Source organism: Syngnathus typhle, linkage group LG18 (assembly GCF_033458585.1).
Source record: "Syngnathus typhle isolate RoL2023-S1 ecotype Sweden linkage group LG18, RoL_Styp_1.0, whole genome shotgun sequence".
Taxonomy (NCBI): domain Eukaryota; kingdom Metazoa; phylum Chordata; class Actinopteri; order Syngnathiformes; family Syngnathidae; genus Syngnathus; species Syngnathus typhle.
Genome location: NC_083755.1, coordinates 2,956,708 through 2,982,648, shown reverse-complemented (window position 1 = coordinate 2,982,648; position 25,941 = coordinate 2,956,708). Strand labels below are relative to the sequence as shown.

The 25,941-nt window shown below is 41.1% G+C and overlaps 3 protein-coding genes, 1 long non-coding RNA gene and 7 other non-coding genes across 19 annotated transcripts; 2 read left to right on the top strand and 9 right to left on the bottom strand.

Moving 5' to 3' along the window:
* The first annotated feature begins 1,188 nt into the window (after positions 1-1,188).
* On the top strand, positions 1,189-1,941 carry LOC133171413 (hemoglobin subunit beta-1-like). The gene is made up of 3 exons (XM_061304780.1): positions 1,189-1,348; positions 1,431-1,653; positions 1,729-1,941. The coding sequence occupies exons 1-3, from the start codon at positions 1,257-1,259 to the stop codon at positions 1,855-1,857; spliced, it is 444 nt and encodes a 147-aa protein (XP_061160764.1). The 5' UTR covers positions 1,189-1,256; the 3' UTR covers positions 1,858-1,941.
* A 671-nt stretch (positions 1,942-2,612) lies between these two features.
* Positions 2,613-3,930, bottom strand: LOC133171414 (hemoglobin subunit alpha-D-like). The gene is made up of 3 exons (XM_061304781.1): positions 3,662-3,930; positions 2,900-3,104; positions 2,613-2,816 (listed from the first exon to the last, which is right to left on the bottom strand). The coding sequence occupies exons 1-3, from the start codon at positions 3,751-3,753 to the stop codon at positions 2,688-2,690; spliced, it is 426 nt and encodes a 141-aa protein (XP_061160765.1). The 5' UTR covers positions 3,754-3,930; the 3' UTR covers positions 2,613-2,687.
* Positions 3,931-4,544: 614 nt separating this feature from the next.
* LOC133171410 (inactive rhomboid protein 1-like) lies at positions 4,545-13,089 on the bottom strand. Of its 7 annotated transcripts, none has more exons than XM_061304770.1 (20): positions 12,888-13,089; positions 12,387-12,490; positions 10,944-11,074; positions 10,614-10,760; positions 9,036-9,264; positions 8,667-8,873; positions 8,472-8,594; positions 8,260-8,402; positions 7,950-8,192; positions 7,111-7,222; positions 6,949-7,023; positions 6,711-6,872; positions 6,537-6,637; positions 6,367-6,430; positions 6,060-6,154; positions 5,827-5,884; positions 5,622-5,722; positions 5,382-5,535; positions 5,069-5,292; positions 4,545-4,992 (listed from the first exon to the last, which is right to left on the bottom strand). In XM_061304770.1, exons 2-20 carry the CDS (start codon positions 12,480-12,482, stop codon positions 4,797-4,799), a joined length of 2,661 nt encoding a protein of 886 aa, XP_061160754.1. In that variant the 5' UTR covers positions 12,483-12,490; positions 12,888-13,089; the 3' UTR covers positions 4,545-4,796. The 7 variants fall into 7 exon arrangements, with proteins under 7 accessions (XP_061160754.1, XP_061160753.1, XP_061160752.1 ...); XM_061304769.1 differs by having other exon boundaries at positions 5,827-5,902; positions 6,711-6,869; XM_061304768.1 differs by having other exon boundaries at positions 5,827-5,902; positions 12,888-13,087.
* LOC133171415 (uncharacterized) lies at positions 11,271-19,763 on the top strand. Of its 3 annotated transcripts, XR_009718775.1 has the most exons (8): positions 11,271-11,301; positions 11,387-11,474; positions 11,833-11,958; positions 12,052-12,134; positions 13,038-13,169; positions 17,472-17,626; positions 18,282-18,384; positions 19,126-19,763. It is a non-coding gene; the product is annotated as an uncharacterized LOC133171415 (long non-coding RNA). The 3 variants fall into 3 exon arrangements; XR_009718777.1 differs by lacking the exon at positions 11,833-11,958 and having other exon boundaries at positions 11,278-11,301; XR_009718776.1 differs by lacking the exon at positions 11,833-11,958 and having other exon boundaries at positions 11,275-11,474.
* Positions 13,332-13,425, bottom strand: trnai-uau (transfer RNA isoleucine (anticodon UAU)). The gene is made up of 2 exons: positions 13,388-13,425; positions 13,332-13,367 (listed from the first exon to the last, which is right to left on the bottom strand). It is a non-coding gene; the product is annotated as a tRNA-Ile (tRNA).
* trnai-uau (transfer RNA isoleucine (anticodon UAU)) lies at positions 13,588-13,681 on the bottom strand. Its single transcript has 2 exons — positions 13,644-13,681; positions 13,588-13,623 (listed from the first exon to the last, which is right to left on the bottom strand). It is a non-coding gene; the product is annotated as a tRNA-Ile (tRNA).
* On the bottom strand, positions 13,844-13,937 carry trnai-uau (transfer RNA isoleucine (anticodon UAU)). The gene is made up of 2 exons: positions 13,900-13,937; positions 13,844-13,879 (listed from the first exon to the last, which is right to left on the bottom strand). It is a non-coding gene; the product is annotated as a tRNA-Ile (tRNA).
* trnai-uau (transfer RNA isoleucine (anticodon UAU)) lies at positions 14,100-14,193 on the bottom strand. Its single transcript has 2 exons — positions 14,156-14,193; positions 14,100-14,135 (listed from the first exon to the last, which is right to left on the bottom strand). It is a non-coding gene; the product is annotated as a tRNA-Ile (tRNA).
* Positions 14,356-14,449, bottom strand: trnai-uau (transfer RNA isoleucine (anticodon UAU)). Its single transcript has 2 exons — positions 14,412-14,449; positions 14,356-14,391 (listed from the first exon to the last, which is right to left on the bottom strand). It is a non-coding gene; the product is annotated as a tRNA-Ile (tRNA).
* Positions 14,612-14,705, bottom strand: trnai-uau (transfer RNA isoleucine (anticodon UAU)). Its single transcript has 2 exons — positions 14,668-14,705; positions 14,612-14,647 (listed from the first exon to the last, which is right to left on the bottom strand). It is a non-coding gene; the product is annotated as a tRNA-Ile (tRNA).
* trnai-uau (transfer RNA isoleucine (anticodon UAU)) lies at positions 15,271-15,364 on the bottom strand. Its single transcript has 2 exons — positions 15,327-15,364; positions 15,271-15,306 (listed from the first exon to the last, which is right to left on the bottom strand). It is a non-coding gene; the product is annotated as a tRNA-Ile (tRNA).
* Positions 19,764-25,941: the final 6,178 nt, after the last annotated feature.

The following is a 25,941-nucleotide window of genomic DNA, read 5'->3' as shown; positions in this document are numbered from 1 at the left end:
GTGTTTCATCTTTGTTTTATTTGTTAAATATTCCTGTTCTTTCTTGCATTATATTTTTTAAAACATTTACCTTTTAACTTTGCAAAAATTGAACCTGTTAACAACCATGTGGTATCTTTCTAAGAAAACCATATGTGAATTTTGGCAATGGATTAGTGGGCGGAGGGGGGCGCTCCTGAAGATAACACCAGTGTGGTTTCTCGAGATAACATTCAAACATGAAAATCCCAAAGACGTATCTGAATATTCTTAGTTAATTAGATAACTGATGCGTATAATTGATGTCTAAAAACATATATATTAGAATAATCTGTTAAAATTATTAGGGTAAAAAGTAAAAAGACAATAAATATTGTCATTTGTTGCAGTCATTTAGAGAACAGAATAGATGATTTCATGTTTTTATTTGTGTTTTTTTTCCCCAACTGTTTCCATTGACATAACACTACATTTAAAGCTATCATTTGATTTTACATCAATGGAAAGTTGATAATCATCATAAAATGTGGGTCCATATTTTTATCATAATCAAAAATAAAGACAGTGTCAAATTGATTAGTTCACCACATACACATATAAACAGACTTGGGAATTAGAATTATGATTTTGTTTCTGTAATGGTTAATAAACCAGCAAATGAGATATTTTGTGCAAAATTCCATTTTTAATGCTGGAATATTATGTTGTATTATCAGCATGTTATTATTTCTTCATTTAGATGTCATATTAAAGTTGTTTTATTTTTTTGCTTTCCTGAACAGAAACAAAATATTTCAATTATGACGATGAATGTTATGCTTTATTCATTTCTGACGACTAATTCATTCTTTTAAATTAAAAATGATCATATTTTTAGAGCCAGCAGAAATTAAAAGTGCACATTACTCCACTTGATGATACAGGGTGGGATATGACAAATATGTGGTGATGTCATAAATTCATACAAAAATCTAAACATAAACATTTCAATTTTTACAAAATAACTTTTAATTAGTTTCCATCTTATGGGTTTTTGATTGACTTACTTGGAGTTAAACGTTTTTATACACAATATATGAATATAAAAGTCTGTGTGGAAACATCCAGAAAGTTCTAGAAAGAGTCTGTGATCTATCTTTCCATCTCTAGCCTATCATAGCGGCTTCTCCTTCTGGGTGGGGAGACCTTGGAGACATTTAAAAAGACCACCTCGTCACTCTCCAACTCTATTCAGCTTTTTTCTCTTCAAGCTTGAACCAAAACAAACAAGCGGCAACATGGTTGTGTGGACTGATCAAGAGCGTTCTACCATCACCTCCATCATGGGTGGCTTGAACTACGAGGTTGATGGCCCCAAGGCTCTTTCCAGGTAAAACTGGGACTCAATTATATTTGCATATAAACAAAATTCCTGCAAATCTTCACCTGACCACATTTTGTCCGTCTTATAGGTGTCTGATTGTCTACCCCTGGACCCAGAGATACTTTGGCGCCTTCGGCAACCTCTACAACGCCGAGGCCATCAAGAACAATCCCCAGATCGCAGCCCACGGCACCAAGATCCTGCACGGTCTGGACCGGGCTCTGAAGAACATGGACAACATCAAGGAGACCTACGCTGAGTTGAGCGTGCTGCACTCTGAGAAGCTGCATGTGGATCCCGATAACTTCAAGGTAACGAATAGCATCTAAAATAAATCATCACACTCATGAATCTCAATTTGATTGTTTTATTTGTGCCCTGTATAGTTGTTGGCTGACTGTTTGACCATCGTCATTGCCGCCAAAATGGGAACCAGCTTCGGCCCGGACGTCCAGGCCTCCTGGCAGAAGTTCTTGAGTGTGGTTGTGTCTGCTCTGGGAAGGCAGTACCACTAAACCCAGACACTGGAAATGGGGATTCGACATGTGTTTCCATATGTTTGTCTTCTCCCTAAAGAAATAAAAGCTCCCTAAAGCAAATTACTGCAATTGTTTATTTCTATGTTATGGTTATAGAAAATGCACACAATCTTTCCAGAGCAGCAATTTACTGTACCGTATTTTCCGCACTATATGGTGCACCTAAAAGCCTCCAATTTTCTCAAAAGCCGACAGTGCGCTTTATAATCCGGTGCTCCTTATATATGTACCAATATGGATTCGTGGATGAGGACTAATTTATTAAAGTAAGCTGTACGTGTTTAATTTGCGTGTTGTGTGATATTAATGTTTGAGCAACGTTGAGTTATTGATATGTTGTCATTGTTTTCCCTATTTCGAGTGTTACTATATTGTGATTGCATTAACGTTTGAGCAACGTTGAGTTATTTATTCTATGCTCCTTATAATCCAGTGCGCCTTATATATGGACAAAGTTTTAAAATGGGCCATTCATTGAAGATGCGCTTTACAATCCGGTGCGCCTTATAGTGTGGAAAATACGGTACATATCAAGAAAGGAAGTTTGGATGGGGATTAGCTTGCGTCTCAGAATCTTTTATCCTCCATGTTGTTTTCATTCCCAATTTTTCCATCGGAGTTCTCAGTCAATGGATAAATCGAGATCCACTCTTATTTATATACTATTAGTATTATAAAAATGTGTACCCATAAATACCAGCCGTCTGATTTGAGAATAGAAAGTACACACATTGTGTTATTTTCACATATTTTATTATAATAAATACATAAATACTGTACATTAAGTGTTCTGTATATTGTGCGTCTCATCTGTATTTCTCGGCTAGCACCGCTGCAAAAGCTGAGAGGTACTTGTCCATTGCGGCGTGCAAAACCTCTGTAAAGTTTTCACCCATGTGAACCGCCAAAGCCACGAGCATACAGTGGGAGAAGTTCTGCAGGAGAAGATGAGAGAAAAAAAAAGGAGTAAGGGTAAAACAATGCGTGATAATCAAAAATTATAAGGTCATGAGGTCACCTTGAAGTTGGACGGATCTATCCGCAGCACGTAGGCGTGCAAAGTCTGAAGTGGTGCCAGAGTTTCTGTTAAACTGCTGATGTTTTGGGCCCCCTCAACAATGGCTTGGACAATTTTCTTCCCGTGGATGAAGAGGTGATCGGAGCCTGGACTGATGTCTAGGTGGGAAAAGTACGTTTTGCTGCCGGGAAAGGTCGTAAACATTCTGAAAATCACAAATCGATATAAAAATATAATTATAACCATACGAGATATGGAATGCTTTCAATATCTTTTAAACAAGCAGGATCAATTGTTTATTTGGCTCCAGCTTAACCCAACATTCTAGCTAGCTCAGTTTGAAGCTGTCAAAATACATGTCATTCTTTCACTTTAAAATTTGATGACTTTTCCTAAATTGATGCAAAATACACAAAAATCAATTCATTCTTAATTAGATACAGACAATTACAATGAAGACATTCTCTCTAGCTTTTATGCTAGTGCTAGCATAACCTGACATGAAAATCTTACTAGCAATGTTTTTTTTTTAAATAAATGAATGCGAATAAACCTATCCAGTGAGCTAAATGCCTTTATCAAGAATTTCAAAATAAATGCTGAGGCATATCTCCATAAAGCCATTCAGTATTGTATGTATTTAACACTTTTAAGATCAAATTCCAGGAGGTCCAAAATCCTGACATCAATATCACTGCCCCACAATTTCTCCTTACATTTTTGTATCACCCAAATTTTCTTGACCTAGAATTTTGAACTTACCGAAGAAGCGCATCAGCTCCAATGTATTCAGCCACAGGAGTCAGTTTCCCCCATTCATTTTCAAGTAGCTCTTTCTCCTTCTTAGACAGCATTGTGAGATACTGCACATGAAAGGAAAGAAACACATAGATTTCATAAAGAGAATGAATTTTTTCCTTCTTTGCGAAGTAAACTAGAAGTAGTAGTAAAGGGTGCAAAGTAGTGGGGGTGTTTTCCCTTGACTGTGTTATCGGAGAACAACATGTGGGTGGGGGCTGAATGCTATCTTCTGTATGATGTGCATTATTTGCATGAGGATTCCATTTTGTCAATGTGACACAATGTGGAAACTGGAGTTTATATTAAGGTCATCTCCATAAATAAAAATTTGTGACTCTGTGATAATTGCATTCAGATGAAAATTGATGTCTGACCAAAATCGAGCTCACGTAACGTTTATTCGATTAGGTGACGATTCTTCTACATTCACTTTCATTTCTCCAAGAGGTCAAATATTACATGCAGAGCAAATATATAGTGCTCAGGAATTAATTTTGCAGAGTAGGTTTTTGCAGATAACTGCTGCTATCTTGCAAAGCTGCACGGGGCAACCAATGGGCGTGAAACGCTCAGCCGGTTTCTGATACTGCTTAAGGGTCTCATGACGTGACGTTATGAGTACATAGTCGCATGCCAATAACCTTATCATATATTCACATGGCATTTATACAATGAGTCAGGAGTTCTGGTGCCAGTGTTTACTCAGCTCAGTAAAATGTTTATTTAAATGTCCAACAGAAAAGAGCTGCACGATATTTTAATTAGTTTATTTCCTTTGAGGTTGGATGGGAAGAATGAATTGATGCATTAACTTTGCTGAAGAATATTTCATACACTTCTGTACTGAAATATATTTTTTTATTGGAAAAATAAGTGCAAAAAAGTTAATATTTACTATGTTCATATACATCTTCAAAATTGCATTTGTTTGGTATTTTTGGATCAGAATGGTTCAAACTGTTGCTGACAAGCAAATGAAAACTGAAAATTGGAGTCATTGACCTTGTAAAAAAAATAAAAAATAAAAATAAAAAAAAGCCTTATTCTGCAGCAGAATCTCTTCATGTCAAAATGCTGCAATGCAAGCCGACATGGGTCAAAGGAGTTTTGCGTTCAAGTCATATTTCTCGCAAAACTTGTCCGTGATTGGGATGCAGGTGAGGTACTCGCACCAGTCGCACTTTACGGGGTAAACATAGAAGAAGACTGCCAATGAAGAGAGCAAAGCTGCAAAAACCAGAAGGAACACACAAATCTGGACCCTCTTGCGGTACATGTCTGAGCGTCCAAAACTGAAACAGCAAAGAATGACATTTATGAATCTGTAGTTGGAATCTTTTCATCTATCAGTGCAACATCATCATTCACCTGATATACGGCAAGAAGGCAAAGGATAAGAAGAATCCTGAGACAAAACCACAGACATGGGCAAAGTTGTCTATCCAAGGAAGCAATCCGAAGGAGAAGAAGAATACAGAGATGGCAATCAGCTTTCCAAACGCCCGCCACGGCCTCTCCAGGATCTGCCAGGTCTGAAAGAGCTCCACAAAGAGACATGCCAGGATGCCAAACTGGCTGCCAGCAGGACCCACCTAATTGAAAGAAAGAGATGTGGGACAAAGACAAACGTATTGGGACATTCAGCCTACATAACACTTCTTGAAACAGATTATTTCTGTACCTCCGCTCTGTAAGGCAGAAAAATAGCAGAAGCCAAGTTGCCTGTGATGCCACTAAGCATGTAGATGATGGAGATCCGCAGCCAGCCGGCTAGCTTTTCCAGATCTCGAAGAACTGTCATTTGGAACAACACTGACACCAGGCAGTGAAGAATCCTACAGAGGATAATGATAAAAATATTTTTTGGAATAATGCAGAGTTAGGTTTGTTTGAAGATTAACCAATGAGGGTGTAAGATCACCCAGCATGAAGGAAGAGGGACAGCCACAGTCGGGAAAACTGGTCTGGGACTTCGGGGTTGAGGAAAGGCAGGAGGCCACACACGTCATCCATGCACGCCACCTAGTGGAGAAAGAATCGTTGCGCTAATTTGAGGCTAACTTCAACTTCATGTTGCTGTTTTAAAAAACAATTTAAACAAATTTACTAGTGTATGTGTAGTCTACCTGTGAGCAGAGAGTGGCTTCTTCATGGAAGTAGCCCTGCATGAAGTCACAGTACTCTCTGGAAGTGATTTCACATCTATCAGATATAATATTTTAATCAGTATGCAAATAGGATTGCTTTAGTCAGGGTATTGTTAAATTTCGAATATTAATAATTACAGTAAATAAACAACACCAATAAAAGACTTGGAACATATAATACAAATAAATATAGATTCACATTGGATCCTTACCGGCCTTTGGTTCCAATGCAGCAGGGCCGGCCCGTGATGGTGCAATCGATGTGGGGAAGATTGGTGTGGTTCACAAAACTGTATCGCGTGCAAACCTGGGGGTCACATAGATTGGACTGTAGTTAAGGGCTCCCTCTAGTGGTAAAGGAAAAAGTCGCTATGTGCAGCTCAATTATATTTAACTTTAACAGTAAAATACAGTTGTGTTTCATCTCTAGGTTTTATGTTGATCATGATGATTGTTTTTATTTGTATTTATTTATTATTATTTATTTTTTAATTTCACCACTAGATTCTCCATACTCACTGGCCACTTGGTAATGTCTTCAGGCCATTCGTGAGGCGAGACAGAGGCAGGTTCCTGGCAAATCCTACAAAATAGATGATGTGAGGGGGGTGAAACATTTTGTTTACTTCTTTCTAGGTAAAAACATGTGATGCATGTTAATAATAACATACACACCAATTTGATTTTACCTGGGATCCTGATGGCAAACTGCGCCATATTGACGTAATTTACCGTTCAAGTAAGGAGCACTGGGATGCTGAGGCCACTTTACCCATAATGCCAATGTGGTCTAGAAGACAGAACTAGTATTTATTGTCATTAAAGGTAAGGTGCTTTCCAGAAAAGGTCATAAGTGCACTAACCGAACACTCTTCTTGCAAAGTCTGCAAACATCCCGAGCGATCATTCCTCACGCAGCAGCCCGACTCTCTTTCTTTGACCATCTTGTCTTGCACCAGTTTGTGGATCTCTTGATCCTGACGCATGCAAGGGGAAAATTTGGCTCCCAGATGGATTAGCGCCTCCTTCCAAAAAAAATAGGAATATAAAATATAGCTTTAAAATAATCAATGCAGTATAGGTTGATAGGTAGGTACTCACCGAGCTTGGACCAATCCAGAAATTCTGTTGTTGTACAAATTTCACGTTTTCATATACACCCTTGTTCATTAACACCTGAAAAGTGTTTTTTATGTTAAAGTAGCATTTACTTATTTTACACTGAATGCTTCCTAGGGTCAATTATATAAATATGTTACTGACCGAATCCACAGTCTCATGTTGTGAGAAGCCCACTGGAGCGATGCCGTGGATAGTGACAGCCAGGATGGTTATCAGTAAATGGACAAAAGTGATCCAGTAGCTGAAGAACGGCCTGGTGAATATAAATAAATAAATAAATAAATAAATAAATAAATAAATAAATAAATAAATAAATAAATAAATAAATAAATAAATAAATAAATAAATAAATAAATAAATAAATAAATAAATAAATAAATAAATAAATATCCATCCATCCATCCATCCATCCATCCATCCATCCATCCATCCATCCATCCATTTTCTGTACCGCTTTATCCCCATGGGGGTCGCGGGCTTGCCGGAGCCTATCCCAGTTGTTATCGGGCAGTAGGCGGGGGACACCCTGAACTGGTTGCCAGCCAATCGCAGGGCACACAGAGATGAACAACCATCCGCACACACACTCACACTCACACCTAGGGGCAATTTGGAGCGCTCAATCAGCCTACCAAGCATGTTTTTGGGGATGTGGGAGGAAACCGGAGTGCCCGGAGAAACCCCACGCGGACACGGGGAGAACATGCAAAGTCCACACAGGGAGGGCCGGAGGTGGAATCGAACCCGCACCCTCCTTACTGTGAGGTGGACGTGCTAGCCAGTGCGCCACCGAGCCGCCAATGCATAAATAAATAAATAAATAAATAAATAAATAAATAAATAAATAAATAAATAAATAAATAAATAAATAAATAAATAAATAAATAAATAAATAAATAAATAAATAAATAAATAAATAAATAAATAAATAAATAAATAAATATTTTAAAAAAGAAGTAGATTTTCTGGGTATTTTGTACCTGTGGTCGTCCATGTCTTCAATCTGTCTCTTGACAAAGCTATCAATGCGCTTTCGGTACGTTCGGTTGGTGAGACGGCCGACCATGCCGAGCCCGTAAGGCCTCTTCTCTCGGGCGAACAGCTTCTTGACGGGCATTGTGATCCTTTGCCCACGCTGCTGACTCATCACTTCTTGGTTCACTTGCACTTTGGGTTGGACGAGTGAGCCGTCTTTAGCTTTGCGCCATCCTCGTTCTAACGGCCTGGAAATAAGAGCACCATCCATTCATCTATTTTCTGTACTTTTTAGAACATCTACAGTAAACTCACAACATCAGGTGACTCCTCTCCAGTTCGTTCCTATCAAGCGCACTTCCAGTGAGATCGCCGTCATCAAGATGATGGCGCGCGGCCTCGGATGCCGTCTCAAAAACTTCATCTGCATAGCTGGAGAGCTCATCTGGCAGACCCTCCTGAAGTGCACGACAACGAAGTCAGGCAAGTCTCACTTTCTGACAGGAAGCATTTGTGTATGTGCTCACTCCAGTGAAAAAAGATGTGTCCAAATCATCAGGGAAGTCCACTGTGTCATCTTCAAAAAAACTGGGGTGCAGGAAACTCCGCCTGCGATAGCGTCCTGTCACGCTTTCACCGACTGCACGCCCCTGTCCACGCAAACGGTTAAATATATTTGCCTGATGGACAACTGAAGAACCAAAATGTGTTTTGCAAAGCACCTTCATCAATGCCGAGGCAGCTTTGAGGCTCATGGCGGCAACTGACTCCCGTTTGCGTCGCCGTGGCAACCTGCTGATGGCCGAACGCGAGCTGGAAAATGAGCAAAGGGAGGCCGCGCAGGCGTTGGGGAGAGTTGGCAGCACGCCGATGCCATCAATCTCTTCCACCGTGCGGAAAGCTCGACCCCGAGCCAGGGGGTCTACAACCTGTGCACACACAATACATTTACAATATCATGATCAACATTTAACCATTCATACAAACAAATGTGATTCCATATAACTAATACTACACATACTACTTGAACTAACCAAACTTGCTTCCTACTTTGAGGGCGTCAACTGAAGAGGTACTAAAAAAAAGCCTACCCTCGGCATGCCATAGTGATGGTGACTAGGGTGGAGGGGTGGGAGAAAGAGGGGAGGGGGAGTCTCAGTGCTGGTCAGGGAGAGGTTGTCCTGGCTGGGTAGCTCCATGCCCCTCATCACCTGAGCCTTTAGACCCCCATAGAGATGGCCGCAGTGCTGCAGGCTCCTCCTCCTCCATCGCTGGCTGCTGTCGTTGTCCTTGCTCACACCAAACCAGTCCGCCGTACCCCTGAAAAGAAAATGAAAGAAACTTCCTGTGATAGGATTTTTTGGTGCATTTCGATTCCAGTCAGAACTAGTGGAAACTTTCAAACCACAAAAACAAGATTCCACTGTATATACAGTCTACCTATGTGTATCTATCAACTGTGACGCCATAGTGGTGAAATGTTTGGAGAGAAGCACACTCAGTAATAAACACACAGCCATCATCTGGTGAAGGACCCCAGCTGGAGGAGCCTAGGAACAACTTAAAAATCTTATCCACACCATAATTAGTCCAAAATACTGAATGTGAATACATACCATGATGCACCATATTCAAAATAAACAAAATTATTGTCATGAATGGAGGTTTTAGAATCTATTATGTGTTTGTGGGTGTTTAGATAAGCAACTATGCACACAAGCACCGACAGGCAAACGTTACATTCACTCGCACGTGATCCATGTACAAAATCCTAATAAAGTGGAAATGTAGAAATATATATGATGTCCCAAAGCCTACTTACCTGTTGATGGAGCCCCAGTAAGGTTCCTGGCTGCGGCTCATACCTGAGTGGGGCAGTGAGTATGGAGCTTTATCACCTCCATTACCAGCGTGGCTAACACACTGTCCCCAAAAACGACTCCTTCAAGTCAGATCCAGTGAATCTAAACAAATCCCGATTTCCTGATATCCAGTGGGGATAATCACCGCATGTCCAGACTCTGTTTGACATCCACAGTTGGGCTCATTTAATCAAAGGTTTGAGAAAAGGAAGGAGATGAAGTAGTCCCGGACGCGCTCTCAAGGAATTGAAGGATCCTAAATGCTCTGACCTTGTGTCGGCAGCATGACAGAGCTTTGTGTCTCAGTGTGTGAGAAAGTGTCTGTGGAATTCAGCCAAAAAGGATTAAACTTCCTGACAAAACAAGATGAGAGTCTCTGTTCCTCGTCAAAGTCAATGTGGCTCCCTCTTTGGAGCCCCCGGTGTGAATGAGGTCTGTGTGTCGCTTTTGCCTTATTATCTCTATGTGTGTGTGTGTGTGTGTGTGTGTGTGTGTGTGTGTGTAAACATGTGTTATGCCGCTAACATACCAGAACTCCATAACACAGCAGGATTAAAAGGAACGAGCGAGGAATCACACATAGCAGGGAGGAGAAGAAAAGGAGGGTGGGGATCAAGTCTTGCCTGGACATGACACGCGGAGACACACACTTATGCACACAAACACACACACAATTGCGCTGACACCTACATATAGGAAATATGTCACTTCTTTCAGGAAGTTTTGTTTTATGCTGGATGCTTGGAATCACCCAAGATACTCGTTGATATTTTAGTTTGTGAGGAAAAAAAAAACAGATTTCTCTACCTGATAATCTGTTTGGGTATAGAGGAACGTCGGCGAGTCAGTATTTTGGGGATGCACGACCGCCTTCGGATGGTGGACACCCTCCTGGGGCACTGTCGGCCTTTGGGGGGAATTGTGTTGACACGCTCAAAGCGCACTTTTTTTTCACTGCCTCGTTGCCAAAAGAAGAGAGAAGAAAAAAAGGGAGCAGTAGAAAGTGGTGCAATAGCAGCAAGACAATTTAGAAGAAGTTAAAACTTTTGCAGGATTTATTTATGAAAAGGAGTGAATAATAAGAGAGGAATTGGCAGCTGGGGAGGTTGTTCGGTTGCATGTATGTGTGTGTCTAACCCCTTGGATGATGTGATGGAGGGCACCCTCTCCAGAGGAGGTCTGAGGTAGTTTTGGGATGTTTCTAAGGCAGCCAGGCAGGCCTGAGGGTTTTCTGCAGGCATGCTGACACTGCGTTGCCGTTTGAGTGGCTGCAACACACAATTTGCAAACAGGAGCTAATCAGTTCATATTATAGGACTGGGTTTAAAGAATCAATTAGAATTTATTTTCCTTTTCATAAGCCGATATCATTCCGAAAAACATAAATCCATCTATAAACCACATAAAACCTATGATTGGAAAACATGGGCCATTCAGAAGTAATACCTCACTCCGCCACTTGTAGCGCATATCTTATTGTCAAGGAGACATTCTGGTAAGCAATCGTTTTCCCGTGAAAATCATGTAAAACAGTAATTAATTCACTCATATCAATATCTAACGAGTTTCGTGTTTGTTAGGACAATGAATTGTACGTGTATATTGATGTGAGGAGCTTTTCTCCATCGACTGAGCGCTCATTCTGTGGTCTGGTAAATTGCTAAGAGGGTAAGCTTAAATGCTAATGTGTTATAACAACATGTTTTAGCTTAAATATGTTTTAATTTAGAATTTGGTTTAAACCAACCGGAGTCCTGGAAGTATTAAACATTATTTTTCATGTTGCATTGTAGTTTACTGAAAAAATTAGGAAAACGAAACGCAAGTAAACGATTACCATGACGCGAATGATAATCGCGAGTGCTTAGTCACTACGCTAGCTTGTTAGGTGCTAATTGAAGCTAACTAAGCTAGACTGCATTTTTTTCTCTACTCGGGTTTTTAATCTCGATATACAGTATGTTACCATCTTATTTTTACAATGTTTGCATTTTAACAATACATTTCTAATACAATATTCTCTCAGTGGTGGGTTGCTAACAGTAATATTCTGGCGCCGTCATGTGGCCAAAAAACTACAGTGCTATCTAAAGACCAAAGGCTATGTCAATTATTTGCTTACGAGCAAATAATAAAAAGATGCTTCACACAGGTGACTATTATAGTTTATTGCCCAGTTATTTAAATCCAGTTAGAAACAAAGTTAATAATGAATTTAATGGAACATTGTATTCTTTATTTCAAGGGAGAATTGGTGTTTAAAATGTGGACATCTGCATGAGTGGCTTCCTGCATACAGCTGCAACCACCTGCTCATCGTATCATCAGGTAAATTGAATGTCTCCCTTACGTTTTGATTGATTGTGCATTAAAAAAAAAAAAAAAAAGATACAATCTCAAACAAACAAATTTCATTTCGGGCAATACACCAAACTCATTCATGCTATCTGAGGGGCGTGAGAAGTGAGGCTACATTCAAATCTTGCTAGCAGCTTCAAGACTTGTAAAATCTACATTTAATTCATTCTGTGAGTGTGGTACTCATAACTGAAAACACAATAAATCTTTGTTTGCGTTTACCTCCTTTTGTGTGGACATGTCATCAGATGTCAGCTGGATGATTGGGATGTCAAATTTGAGCCAAGTTGTTTTTTTCCCGGTGCCTGTCTCAGCCATGTTACTAGCTGGAAAACAAAGCATTCATGCCTCAAGAGTTACTACTTGCAAAAACAAACACCCCAGCTACAGAAATGAAAGCAAAAGCTGTCAAATGTTTCTTGAAGCGTTAAAGGGGTTTTCCTACTTAACCACTTCTATTTTTCAGTCATGTAAAATCACTTTGAATGTATCATCAGCATTTACCTTCAAATTTTGAGTCACCAAGGCCGTAGTACCATTCATTTCTCAGAATGTCACATTAAATTTACTTCAACTACACAAATTTTCCCAAACTGACGATTAGCTTCAGCGCGTCACGCCTAAAAAAGTAAACGAAAACCAAAGTGCAACCACATCCTTTTGCTTACTGCACGACGATGCTCCTAAATGCACTAACCAAAACATAAGCATTCAAACACTCACTTAACACTTGTTGGTTTCGTCTTCTCAACTCTCCATCAAGCTGAAGATAGAATGCCTTGTCGTATTCCCAACACCCATCGATACATTTGTTACACCATCATCTCTTTTTTTTTTTTTTTTTTAACATCTGTGGTTGGATTTTCATGACAGGCAGATTAAAGGATGTAATCTGCGTGGCCCACATGACATGCCTGCTGCATTGAGCTCAAACCTCTGATTGGACAGTGATGCTTTGGCGTGTGTTCAACAACACCCGGAAGAAAATGATATCTTTTCACTAAGGTAAAAAAAAAAAAAGTTATTGTGCTGTCCCTTCCAAATCACTCAAAAAATATGCAGTTTTTTCTTTTAATATAAAACAAAACGAGTGTCTTATGTTCACACCCACAAACAAAACCGTAATCTATTAGTACAAGAAATTCTTACAGTATATAAAATACAAACTGCTCCAGGTGAGGCTCGAACTCACAACCTCGGCATTGCTCAACTGGTTACTGTCATATAAGTACCGTGCGCTGACCGATTGCGCCACTGGAGCACGTATGGTGGACATTTTAGTTTAGCTGAAGTTCCTGAACCAAATTCGTACATTGCTTAAAATTCTGACAATTTAGATGAAATTACATTACACTTTTCCAAACAAAACCACCAGTCATAATCTATTAGTTCAAGAAAGTCTTACAGTATATAAAATACAAACTGCTCCAGGTGAGGCTCGAACTCACAACCTCGGCATTGCTCAACTGGTTACTGTCATATAAGTACCGTGCGCTGACCGATTGCGCCACTGGAGCACGTATGGTGAATGTTTTAGTTTAGCTGAAGTTCCTTAACCTAATTTGTACATTGCTTAAAATTCTGACAATTTCGATCAAATTACATTACACTTTTCCAAACAAAACCACCAGTCATAATCTATTAGGTCAAGAAAGTCTTACGGTATATAAAGTACATACTGCTCCAGGTGAGGCTCGAACTCACAACCTCGGCATTGCTCAACTGGTTACTGTCATATAAGTACCGTGCGCTGACCGATTGCGCCACTGGAGCGCGTATGGTCGAAGTTTTAGTTTAGCTGAAGTTCCTGAACCCAATTTGTACATTGCTTAAAATTCTGACAATTTAGATCAAATTACATTACACTTTTCCAAACAAAACCACCAGTCATAATCTATTAGTTCAAGAAAGTCTTACGGTATATAAAGTACATACTGCTCCAGGTGAGGCTCGAACTCACAACCTCGGCATTGCTCAACCGGTTACTGTCATATAAGTACCGTGCGCTGACCGATTGCGCCACTGGAGCACGTATGGTTGAAGGTTTAGTTTAGCTGAAGTTCCTGAACCCAATTTGTACATTGCTTAAAATTCTGACAATTTAGATTAAATTACATTACACTTTTCCAAACAAAACCAGCAGTCATAATCTATTAGTTCAAGAAAGTCTTACCGTATATAAAGTACAAACTGCTCCAGGTGAGGCTCGAACTCACAACCTCGGCATTGCTCAACTGGCTACTGTCATATAAGTACCGTGCGCTGACCGATTGCGCCACTGGAGCACGTATGGCGGATATTTTAGTTTAGCTTAAGTTCCTGAACCAAATTCGTACATTGCTTAAAATTCTGGCAATTTAGATCAAATTACATTACACTTTTCCAAACAAAACCACCATTCATAATCTATTAGTTCAAGAAAGTCTTACGGTATATAAAGTACAAACTGCTCCAGGTGAGGCTCGAACTCACAACCTCGGCATTGCTCAACTGGTTACTGTCTTATAAGTACCGTGCGCTGACCGATTGCGCCACTGGAGCACATATATTGATGAGCACATATATTGGTGAAGTTCCTGAAACAAATTCGCACATTGCTATCAATAAATTGACAATTTAGATCAAATTACATCACACTTTTCCATCAGACATATAATTCAAACCGAAACACAAAAGAACGCTGCAAATCACACCCACGCCGATCTGATGAAGTTATCTAAACAGGAAGGCAGGGCAGGAAGGCGTAAATAAAGATGTGGTTTGACCTTTGCTGGGCTGACTTTTTAAGCCCAAAACAGATGACAATCAATAACTTGAAAAGGTAAAGTTGGTCTTCAAGTATTGCAAAAGCAATGTTTGGATTTATTATTGATTTTTCTGTTTTATGATGATGAAATAAGTTTTAAAAAAATGCAGGTGAATTATAATGACGTAAAATAGGCTTTAATGGAATAGAATGGGATGTTTTTACATGAAAATACGTTTTTTCAAAGCACAATGTGGGATTATAGACTCCATCAAGTCTTTATCACTAAACAGTCCACTCTCAGTGATATCACCTTTATTTAAACAAAAGTCAGAAATTAAAATTGCCAATTAATATAAATGCTCCAGGTGAGGCTTGAACTCACAACCTCGGCATTTCTCCGCTGGCTACTGTCTTATAAGTACCGCGCGCTGACCGATTGCGCCACTGGAGCACGAGATGTTATCGGAATTGTACGTAAGGGCCTGAAGTCCTTCATCATCCTTTTGGTCCGTTAGGTGCAAGGAGTGCCTGCAATATCGTGAATGTCCACTAGATGGCAACAAAAACCCAACTGAATCTTAATCCATGCATCATTCACCACAACATGGCTGATTTGAATTTGGCTGATTTGAATTATTCAAGCAAGAGGGTACACTGGTGTGCTGAACTCTTATTGGTGCCCTCAGTGCTCCCTGTGTGTTATGCTGCTGGCTTTGTGTGTGCACATGCTATTATGGCGCACGCACACACGCGCCATTGCGCTTGCATTCATTAAATTTTGTCCGTAAATGAGTCTAAGTGTGTACTTGGGCCAGAGAGGTAGCACTGAGAGTCTGAGCAGCATAAACACAGAAAGCAGTGATTTGCATCACAAGCAACAGCGACATCATCATCTTGCTTAGGAAGGACGCCGATCTTCTCTTAAGGGATTCACTGCACTATCTGTCTTTTTTCCCCCCTTCCCTTTCCTGCACATAAAAAATAGAATGATGGAGACCTTTATTTCTGTCTAGCCACTGTTATTGATTGGCCCAACGTTTGACATTTCACTTCATGTTTGGGGAGTATATGAATACATTCGCAAAGTCTCCCAATGAAGTGGAGAGGAGAGGAAACAGGACAGCAAATGACATGGCTGAGCGCGGTGGGACGATCGTGAAAAAAAGTATATATAGTTGGCAGCTCTCAACTGCACACCAGGCAACTAAACCTCGCACACAGATATCTGAAAAAAGCTATGTTATCAGGGGGGACACTATTTTGAATATCATAGGGCTGCAACTAACGATTATTTGGATAATCTTTTTTTTTCTGTTGATTATTTTGTTTGCTTCATTGATGAATTAGTAGTCCTCCTTCAATTTATTTCCAGCCCCCACCAGACATGCGAAATGATCTCCTCTACTTAGTCACGTCCCCTCCTCCTGTCCACTGCATGCCTTCTTACCTTCATCACTCAACCCTCATTTTGGATTTTCCAATGTGGCCCCAACCCAATCCTCTTCTCCACCCCCCAGCTGCAGACCCTCTAGATCTATTACAACCCCTATAGTGATGGTAATACCACATCAAGTGGGTGCTAGCTTCAAGCCAGCATCAAACAAGACGGCGCAAGACACTAGCCCCCTCTCCTCTCTACCATTCAACTTCATGTTCATAGTAAAATATTGGGGGGAATCTATATGAGAGAAATTGAAAGTTGACTCTGAAACAAGACCCCGTCAGCTGGCTAACAGGTGGCCGCTGACAGACCCTCTCTCATCATTGTGGCTAGTCTAGCACAACACACACACACACATATATGCCTCCCACTTTTGATTGGCCTCCTTAACCTGATGGCCTGAGTGCTGATTCTTGTGTGTGTGTGTGGGGGGGGGGGGGGGGGGGGCTAAGCAGGCCTGCTATGCACCTGTCCAAAGATCCCACCTATGCCCGCTTCGATGGAAAGTAATCTCATCGGCCCCCTGAAGCCACATGGTCCTGGACACCACCTGGAATGACAAATGAAAGTTCTGCCTGCTTTTTAACATGCATAGAAAATTCACTGCAGGCCCAAGTGCCCAATTTCTTTTTAATGCCCTTGTCTATTCCCATGCACATTTCAAGTGGCTGTTTATGTTTTGTTGTTGTTTTGGCAGAAGCGGGCATGTATGGAATACATCACTTGTATTTCAACGACGTCAAACTCGCACGGAGGAGTACAATGTGGCTTTTCGAAGTCGGTAGAGACCAAGCCCTGCTGAAAAAAAAGCCAAGCAGAAATATTTCGCAGAGGAAATCATAAATTCAGCTGGAAGATGTTACGTATATGAAGGACAGGATGTTTTATTTTTTTTATTCTGTATTATTAGGAACTGTACCACTATACTCGCAATTACAATAACTGCACTTTACATGCTTGAGCCATCATCTTAAAAACATATCAAGTCAAAATGTGTCATTTGTGCAATGCAAAATGACACCAAACCACAATTGGTTTAATTATTTCACACGTTGCATTGTCCCATTGTTTCGAATGGAAAACTTTGATTCCACAGTTTGGTTTCGCTACGTTTCAGCTGGTCAACAGTGGGTCAACAGAGATGCTCAAAGGAAGAGGCCATTGTCTCCAGTGTAAGACAAGCGGGGCTAATCATTGTACGAGGCGAGTCTGGACCTGCCTGAGCTGTCAGAGGACTCGTGTGACACACAAATTTAAAGACATACAAACAAGGTAATTGTTTTAGTTTGCTGTTGAAGTACCGGTTTGTGTACAGAACGGTGACTACCTTGACCTTATTTTTACATGGCTATAAAAGTCTACACACCAATATTCAAAGATAAATCATTTCAAACTTTTTCTAGCCTTAATGTGTCATGTAACTTCAAGATAATGGCTCTAATAAAAGATGTATCGCTGACTTGAAATGAGTAAACGATGTCTAGCCATTTTCTCCTCTGTCCCGTGTTGGGGGAAGCCAGTGGAAAATTCCGCACGCGACCCCATGCCACCAATAGATGACCCCCAGTTTATGTCAATACGTTTTTAAAGGGATTAAGGAAAAATCAACGGCAGCCTCTTTCCTTCTGGTTGCATATCAGCGGATATCCACAAACATTGGGCCTGTCGTTCTAATAAGACGCAGTAGGAACACACACAGAGTCTGAATCTTGTCGGCAGGTTTATCTTCAACTCTCCTTTACTGTTGGTCACCTGCGTCAATAATCGTTGGATGTAACTTTTCCTCCAGATAAGCTCCTCGGTCTTTGTTCTCTCATGTCTCTGTTTAACAGGGCGACAGATGGAAAAAAAAAGCCAATAATTGTGGTGCGCTGGATCGGATATCGCGACGTTTGTGTGACCGTTGGGTGTATGTTTGTCCTTGTAGGATTTAGCTGCGAACATCCTCCTTCGCCCTGCCGTCATCTTTCATTTCCGACAGCCTTTGTGGCAAGTTTGGACTTGTACGAGCATCCCTCCCAAGGTCTGAGGTATGCGCACACACATAACGTTTGAGCACACAAACACTTCTTCAATCAAACCAAAATCTTACAAAGTCCCCACGAAAAAATGACTGATTTTAAGGGAAAGCGGCTCTTGAGACGAGGCCAATCATGTTGCTGCTAAAGAGGCTGCAGTCGCCCCGCTAACTTGTCTGATCTCCAGTCATTAACCGGGGAGATGTTTTGTTGTAGTGTTCTGTGCCCTTTCGGGGCAATTATCTGTAGGACGCCATAAATTCAGAATGTGATTGCGATTCGTCAGAGTTTCATCCATCTATTTTCACCGACGCTTATCCTCTTCATGGTTTTTGTTGAACTGGAGCCTACTACACACATTTGGGTCAAAAATAGCCCAAATAGGCTCAAAATAGGATGAGCCAACTTTCTGGGATATTCATTTTACCACAAAGAGTTGGGTTACACGAATCACACAAAACAACATTTTCTTTTGTAACGCTTTCGATCAATGTACTCACGTCAATAAGTCATTCCCTGTGCTGCTTATAGTCACTACATAGTGTTTTGGGCCATTTATCGGTATGAAAAGAGCATTGTGGAGCTTGGAAGCGCAAGCGATTTTTCATGTTTGTGTCGAGTTCTGAACGTGGAAGGTAAACAGCAACATACTTGTCAGACACGTGTGATCTTCAAACAATATGGTCACCCATCCTTTCCTTTCAAATAACACTCAAGAACAATTTGTCCTCAACACTTTTCCTGTCCTTTCAGAGTGAAACGCCATCCTACTGGGTACATAAAACCCCTTCTTGTTCACCCCAGTACATAAACCCAACATCTGTACGTCCACGGTAAGTCTCGCAGGCGACACAGACACAACAAGCGCGGTGCTGAGCCAACAGGCCTGCCGGGTCCTTTATTAGACAAGGTAGGTTGCGGCAGTGAATGGGCCCCTGCCAGTAGTCTGTGGTGGTCGATGTGCGTCTCGGCAGGCAGCTATTGTTATGGTAAACTGAGGTTTGAAAGGAAGAGGATGGGCAGGACATACACATAAAAACGAGGGAAAACACGAGGCGGGGATAGAGGGCAGTACCCGACCACCTCAGAGATGGCACGTATGGAAGCAAGCACCTTTATTCACTTGTTGATGTGGACTCACCCATTATTGTGTCAAATATTATTCTGTTAAATATTTCATCACAAATGCTTGTTGTAACACAACACTCAAGTGAGTTCTAATCAATTGATAAATTGAAGAAGTGAATCTCACAGCATCGTTAAAATGACAAGCTGGAGCGTTACATATTGCCTTATGATGCATTCAAACATCACGGCAACAAGGATCAAAATGTGCAATTCCAAATTTGCTATATTAGTACTATTTACAAATATGTGTGTTGCAGTAATTTAGGGTCATGACTTCTTTGGAATCAGATATCAAAATATGAACTCAAACTCTCTGAGATTAATTTGTATTTCTTTGACCTTAACTGAAACAATTGTTCAATTCAAAACTTTTAATTAAGCTTCAGTCAATTACATCATATAGTAAGGATAAAAAAAGAATGATAATAATTAACTCGGTTGATTTGTGTAATGATTCTGTGTTTGATGCCTGTTGTTGTCATGAATGAAATCCAATATCATCCACTCAAGTTCGCGAGGCTCAGTATCTGTTTGCGTGTGCTTACTTGCCAAAATAAAAAATTAAATCTGGTGCTCCACTATTTAGACGCGATCTGAACAGATGTAACGCCTTTTTGCGCTGTTAGCATCTTTTTTTTTTTTTTTGCTTTATAAGCTCATCTTAACACCTGCACATTTGTATGTTAAGTAGCAAGTGGTATAAATCTTATCGCGTGACAAGCCCATTTCCCTCACTATAAATTATTCACCTAAATCCACTTTGACATTCCGAATATAATTATTTTGTATACTGTACAGCCCAAAAAAAAAGTATCCACCTAAATTCAGTTTGACATTCCAAAAAGATCATTTTGTATAGTGTACAGCAGCAAGGCTCTAAACAATCTTTGGAAATATCAAAGCAGCAATTTCATGTGTTTATCGCCAGCCAATGACAATTATGTCAGTTTATGGAGACACAAAGCATTCATTTGTCATCTGGCTGTCTTGAGCAGGGAGGCAAACAAAGGTTAAAAGCCTCTGTCTGCCTGATAATCCTTCCACCGTTAAAAGCCCTTCAGAAAGACGTGACGTGTGTTAGGTAATCAGTAAAAGATTCAAGTGTGCAGGAGAGAGTGTGTACACCCACACACAATACACATTGGTGAATGGCCAAAAAAAGGGAGGGAAAAGACAGAGTAGAGGAGGGAAGAAGAGAATAAACACTCCTCCTCGCCCTTTCCTCCCGTTTTCTCTCCTCACCTATTTGCTTACTTCCTGCTGCCTCAGTGCAGCGATAGTCATCCTCGCAGGTTTTAAGTACGCGTCACTGATTGTAAATAAGCATTTCGCCTTTTGTTTTGTTGTTGGATTCCTTCATCTTCTCGCGAGCGTTACCTGTTACTTTCTCACCGAAACACACCTGTGGGAGAATAACTTGGCATTATTGAGATGAAAAATCCAAATATCCAGCAATAGAATAAAATATCAGGATGAAATATGAGAAAAGAAACAACAGAAAAGCCATTGAATGTGACTTAGAAAGCACGTTCAAAGAAATGTTTTTAATTGCCTTTTAAAAATGTCCACAGTAGGAGCAGCTTGTAAGGAAGTGCATTCCACCGTTTAGAGCAACCGACTGAAAAGGTCACCTTTAGTTTTTAGATTAGGTGTGAGGTAAACCGGTTGGCTATAACTTACTTCGATTTGCAAATCCTTTTTCACAGTTAAAACAAAAAAATCATCTGTTTTTCCTAATGTAACTTCATTTTCGTACTCTCCCTTTTAAGTCATCCATTTAATCATTCTTGAGATTGTGTTAAGCATTTTTGTGTCTACTTGATAAAAGTTATTATAATTTGGCTCTAAAATGCAGTCTGACTAAACAAAATATGTTAATGAAATTTAAAAAAAAAGCCAATCTGTAATATAAACTCTAGTAAGCGAGGAGTGAAACTAACTTTAAGGTGGTAGCATTGCAACATACAGTAAGTGGGCGGCCAAACCCTTTGTCTCTGTGATGACGCTATTGAATTTCGTCGAAAAAACAAGAAAGCATGCGAAACCTCCAGTCTCACTTTTGGAAGCAGTCTCACACACACACATACACACACACACACACACACAGCTCCTGTGTCAACTGTAGTTTGTGGTAGTTGGCCTCTTTGCCGCAGCCTCCCGAGGAAAAGAGATGTTAAATGGCATTGTTGGGGGGTTGAGCCGAGTGATGGTGTTTAATAGCTCATGATTACTCTGGAGAGGGGAGCCCATAATTACAACCACAAATGATTTCACGCGCCCCCCCCACACACACACACCATGAGCTCTGATCCTAATCACAAGACAGCACAGAAGGGGTATAGCTGAGAATTGGACCTCGGACAAAAGGGGTTCCTCCTTTGTTTGCTGACAGCAATTGGTACTAATGCCATAATATATATATATATATAGTTAGATATACACACACATAATATCAAGTTGAAATCCCATTTTATAGTCATAATGACGTCTTTAATATCAGGATGAGGATTGCATTGATACATTTTCAATCAGTTGTTAGTCCTCAATTAGATTCTTTCTTTGGATTTATTTTTTCTCAACGAACAGGCATTTAGCAACACTCGCACATGCAATTATTTAGAGGTGTAATCACAAGCAAAATTAAAATCACCATTCACGCAACATAACCCCTCGCAGCGGGACACACAGCTTCTGCCAGTATTCTCTAATAAAGCCGAGTGACGTCAATCTTTATTTGTCGTTCCTCCTTTTATGTTCACTTCTTTCAACAGTTAAATGTAGATTTCTGGCTTCCAAGAAGTGAGACTTCAATTTCTTTTGATTTTGGGCATGACGGCTCACAGTCGACGTCCAGCTTCACATGTATTATAAATGCCTTAACAATCAAAGTGAGTTAGCATTCTACCCGCATGGCCCTTTCGCCCGCACGGCCCATGCCAGCCGGCCAGCTCGGCACACAAACACACAATGGCCAGACTACATGTCCTTAAAGGAGGAGCAGACAAACAGAGGAATGTTGGGAGAGGACGGCGCAAAAGCGTACGTCTGCCCACATCAGCCGGCCCTCAATAGAGATTGGCCAGGAACGCGTAAACTGGCACCGCGGGAGTAAAATAGTAAAATGGCTCTTCTCTTCTTCACTTTTATTGTGACTCTTAAATCTAAAAGGGAAAATCCTGGGGCCTAAAACGATTTCTGACATTCTAGCCAAGAAGTGACTCACATTTGCATTTTACTGCTAGAGCGAGCAATCGCTTCATTTCAAGATCACTCCGAAAACAGAGAACAATAGTGTAAGCGAGACGTGGTTTGAATTTTCATTTCCATATGTTAGCCGTGTTTACCTCTTTGTTCGTATGTTTCAAATCAGCCACCAAAGCCATACATAGATGTTCACAATGACGTACAGTATTTGCATAATTCCATACGAGCCGTTTCTCATCTACCATTTTATCTGGAGATGTTTAGATCTTTAAGGTCATACGCTCCGTTTTCTTTCTCTTTCTTTCTTGCGTTATATTTCACCTTTTCCCGACGGAGACACTGAATCGCATTGTTCTCAAGTGGCTCATTTGACTGTTCTCCTCGCCAGGCTTGCTTTGGGAGCCGCAAGGAGCGCGTGTGTCAATGTGCGTGCGTGTGCGCAGCAGCTCTCCCCTGCTAGCTGCTGTTACACAACATAGCGCTCGCTTCAACATACAAACACCTCGCATGCTCGATAAGGTCACTATGTGTCACCTCCTTCTTGTGGCTCTCTGCCTGACAGACAAGCGGACAGGCATGAAGCTGAGGCCAAGCAGCGATTGGTTCCACAGACAGCATCTAATCAGCCATCAAGCATGAGGCCCTGAAGTGGCTCTGACAAGCAGGGACACAGCACACTCAGCGCGTAATGCATATGTATCCGCAAATTGCATGCAAATGGAAAGTCAAATGCAAAACGGGCCACGCGTTGGTGAATATGCATTAAAGCATCAGACATAAAAACTGATCGCTATCATTGCGTCCTAATGGGACCGCTTTGAACTCTGAGCAGCGGAGCAGAGGCCGTGCGCTATCGCAAGGTGATGCGCTAAGCACATACGGCACGGAGGCACGCACACACATACACAGTGCTGATGCCTTACCTGTCAGAGGCAGGTGTGGTCTCAGAAGACCCAATCAGTTTTAATTAACCCCTTGTGGTGGAAGGTTGGATGTCGGGAAGGGGAGAGGAGAGGAGGGAGTGTGGGTGAGAACAAAAAAATCATGCAAGGAGAAATTTCTGGTTGTCATCAGAAGGAGGCGTGGGTGAGAAATGGGTATTCACACATGAACAAAGGAGGCAGGGCTTTTTTAAAAAAAATATAGTAAAAAGGTGGAATTGACGTTACTAGGTAGCACATCCGCCATATTTTAGGTTTTGTGTGGAGTTTGCATTTTCTTCCAGTGTTAGTATTTTGGATACCTCCCACATTGTGTGTCCATCAGGTGTCATTTTCACACACTAGACACACACACATATTTATTATTGAAAAGGTACGTGGTTAGAGTGATCAAGACTTGGCAGATAGGGTGTCACGCCACTGTCATCCTTGCGTAATTAGAGGTGACTTCCTGATAGGATAGTGAGGTCATGGCTGTAAAGCAGCTGTGGTTGTGAGTCACTGCTCTATTAGATTAGATTGCGCCCCATTGTGTGCCCATCATGAACTGTCGAGACACTATTGGAAGGAAGAGCTAGATTAGAATTCAGAAATGCATATCTGCATAAATCCGGTGTTAATGTCTTTTCTGAGTGTGGCTGAAGCCACCTGTCTGTCAAAAGTGTATGTGCGGTGTATCGCTCCCCCAGTGAGCCAAATGCTTCAGCGCTTCACAAAGCAAATCGCGGCTAATCAAATAAATGCCCTCAGGAGTATGCAGAAATTGGGAAAAGAATGGAAGAACAGTTTCCGTATTTGCGTTAAGGAGGAGGTGGCAATTCAGCAATTTTAAGAGGTCTTGGATGATGCACGGAGGTGGAAGGAGGTTTATCCAGTAGACCAGAGGTTCTCGTTCAACTCTCTAAAGCTGATGTAAAGCTGCCGCTGTAGACAGTTCTTTTTACTTTTAATATTAAAAGTGGCTCTTTCTATGGTAAAAAAAAATCTAAACCAACTAGAGCAAAACATCGAGTCACTTCAGGACAGAGATTTTTTACGAGCTCCAGGAACGTTATAGCTACTGTCTAAGTTTCTTTTCTTCCCTCTGTTGCCTGGCACCAATAGTAAGTGACCCTGTGTGAGTGGCAGAGCTCCAGACACACTCACCCTCCTGACACACTGCCCCGTGGCTCCATCCACTTGCTGTGGGCATGTGTGGGGTTGTCCTACCTCAAAAGGCAGCATGTAATTGTATCTGTGTTTGTGTGTGTACTTGAGGCAGCTGTGTGCCCCCCACGCCCCCCGACCTCCTCCTTTCTGTCTGCCGGACAATCAGCCGCTCCCTGCGACCACAGAGACCAAAGACACGGGACAGGAATGTCTTTCAGTCACCGATTGTTGGATGCCAAAGCATGCCAAAATGAGCCATATATTGTGAAACGTACACATTGCTTTATAAACTGATGATTTGGAGTCGAAATATTATGGGAACCCTGGCTGCTAATACGGACAGTCGTACTTTTTATGCTCAAGTGATTCTTGCAGGCTGAAGCTAATTCAAGGCTTAATCTTAGACCGATTCTATCAAGCGTAAATGCCGGGAAGTAAATGAAGACACTCTCAGGGTGTTGTTTCCCCTAACTTCAATTGACTGGCAAAAGACGTATTTTGCAGTAAAATAAGAACAGACAGCGGTACCTTGACTTGGTGAGGAGAAAAAAAAAGGAGAGCCGCGAGTAACTCCAACAGTCCAAGACCAACCAGTATTGTTCCTTACGTTGCTTACTCGGCCACGCCCCTTAAGCATAGACATGCTCTCTAATTCATTTTTTATTTAAATTGCTTTGTCAGTGGAACTCAGGTTGAAACGTTGCAGCCAACCATTTTCGAGAGCGCTAGTTCTCATTAGGGTGGAGTCTGTCCCTGTTGACTTCGGGTGAGAGACAACATACAACCTGGATTGTTTGTCAGCTATTGTGTGGATCATTTTTTTAATTCATCTCCCGGCACTATTTATATACCGTATGATCAAATATGTTTCAAAGCGAGGAGACGCTTGACAATGAGATACAATGACATGTAGAGATTTGATTGAATCCAAAACATGAGACAATAGAGCAGGGGTCACCAAACTACGGCCCGCGGGCCGGATACGGCCCACGGGACCGTTTAATCCGGCCCGCCAACCCTGAACAAATTGTATTAAACTTTTTTTTTTTTGCTCATTTTGCCTGCAATGACTGCGTTTGCCCAGTAGATGGGGAAGCGCTCGCCTGCGCATTTACTACCGGAAGCCGTGTCAGAAAGCTCGGTGCAC

Coding starts and splice junctions, on each gene's coding strand:
- LOC133171414 (XM_061304781.1), bottom strand. CDS start 3,753: ATGCTGTCTAAGAAGGAGAAAGAGCTACTTGAAAATGAATGGGGGAAA. Junction 3,105..3,661: donor GGAGCTGATGCGCTTCTTCG/GTAAGTTCAAAA, acceptor TGTGATTTTCAG/AATGTTTACGACCTTTCCCG. Junction 2,817..2,899: donor TAGATCCGTCCAACTTCAAG/GTGACCTCATGA, acceptor CTTCTCCTGCAG/AACTTCTCCCACTGTATGCT.
- LOC133171413 (XM_061304780.1), top strand. CDS start 1,257: ATGGTTGTGTGGACTGATCAAGAGCGTTCTACCATCACCTCCATCATG. Junction 1,349..1,430: donor GGCCCCAAGGCTCTTTCCAG/GTAAAACTGGGA, acceptor TCCGTCTTATAG/GTGTCTGATTGTCTACCCCT. Junction 1,654..1,728: donor TGGATCCCGATAACTTCAAG/GTAACGAATAGC, acceptor TGCCCTGTATAG/TTGTTGGCTGACTGTTTGAC.
- LOC133171410 (XM_061304768.1), bottom strand. CDS start 12,482: ATGGCTGAGACAGGCACCGGGAAAAAAACAACTTGGCTCAAATTTGAC. Junction 9,265..10,613: donor ATACCCAAACAGATTATCAG/GTAGAGAAATCT, acceptor TTTTCTTTTCAG/GGGTACGGCGGACTGGTTTG. Junction 5,903..6,059: donor TGCATTGGAACCAAAGGCCG/GTAAGGATCCAA, acceptor TATATCTGATAG/ATGTGAAATCACTTCCAGAG.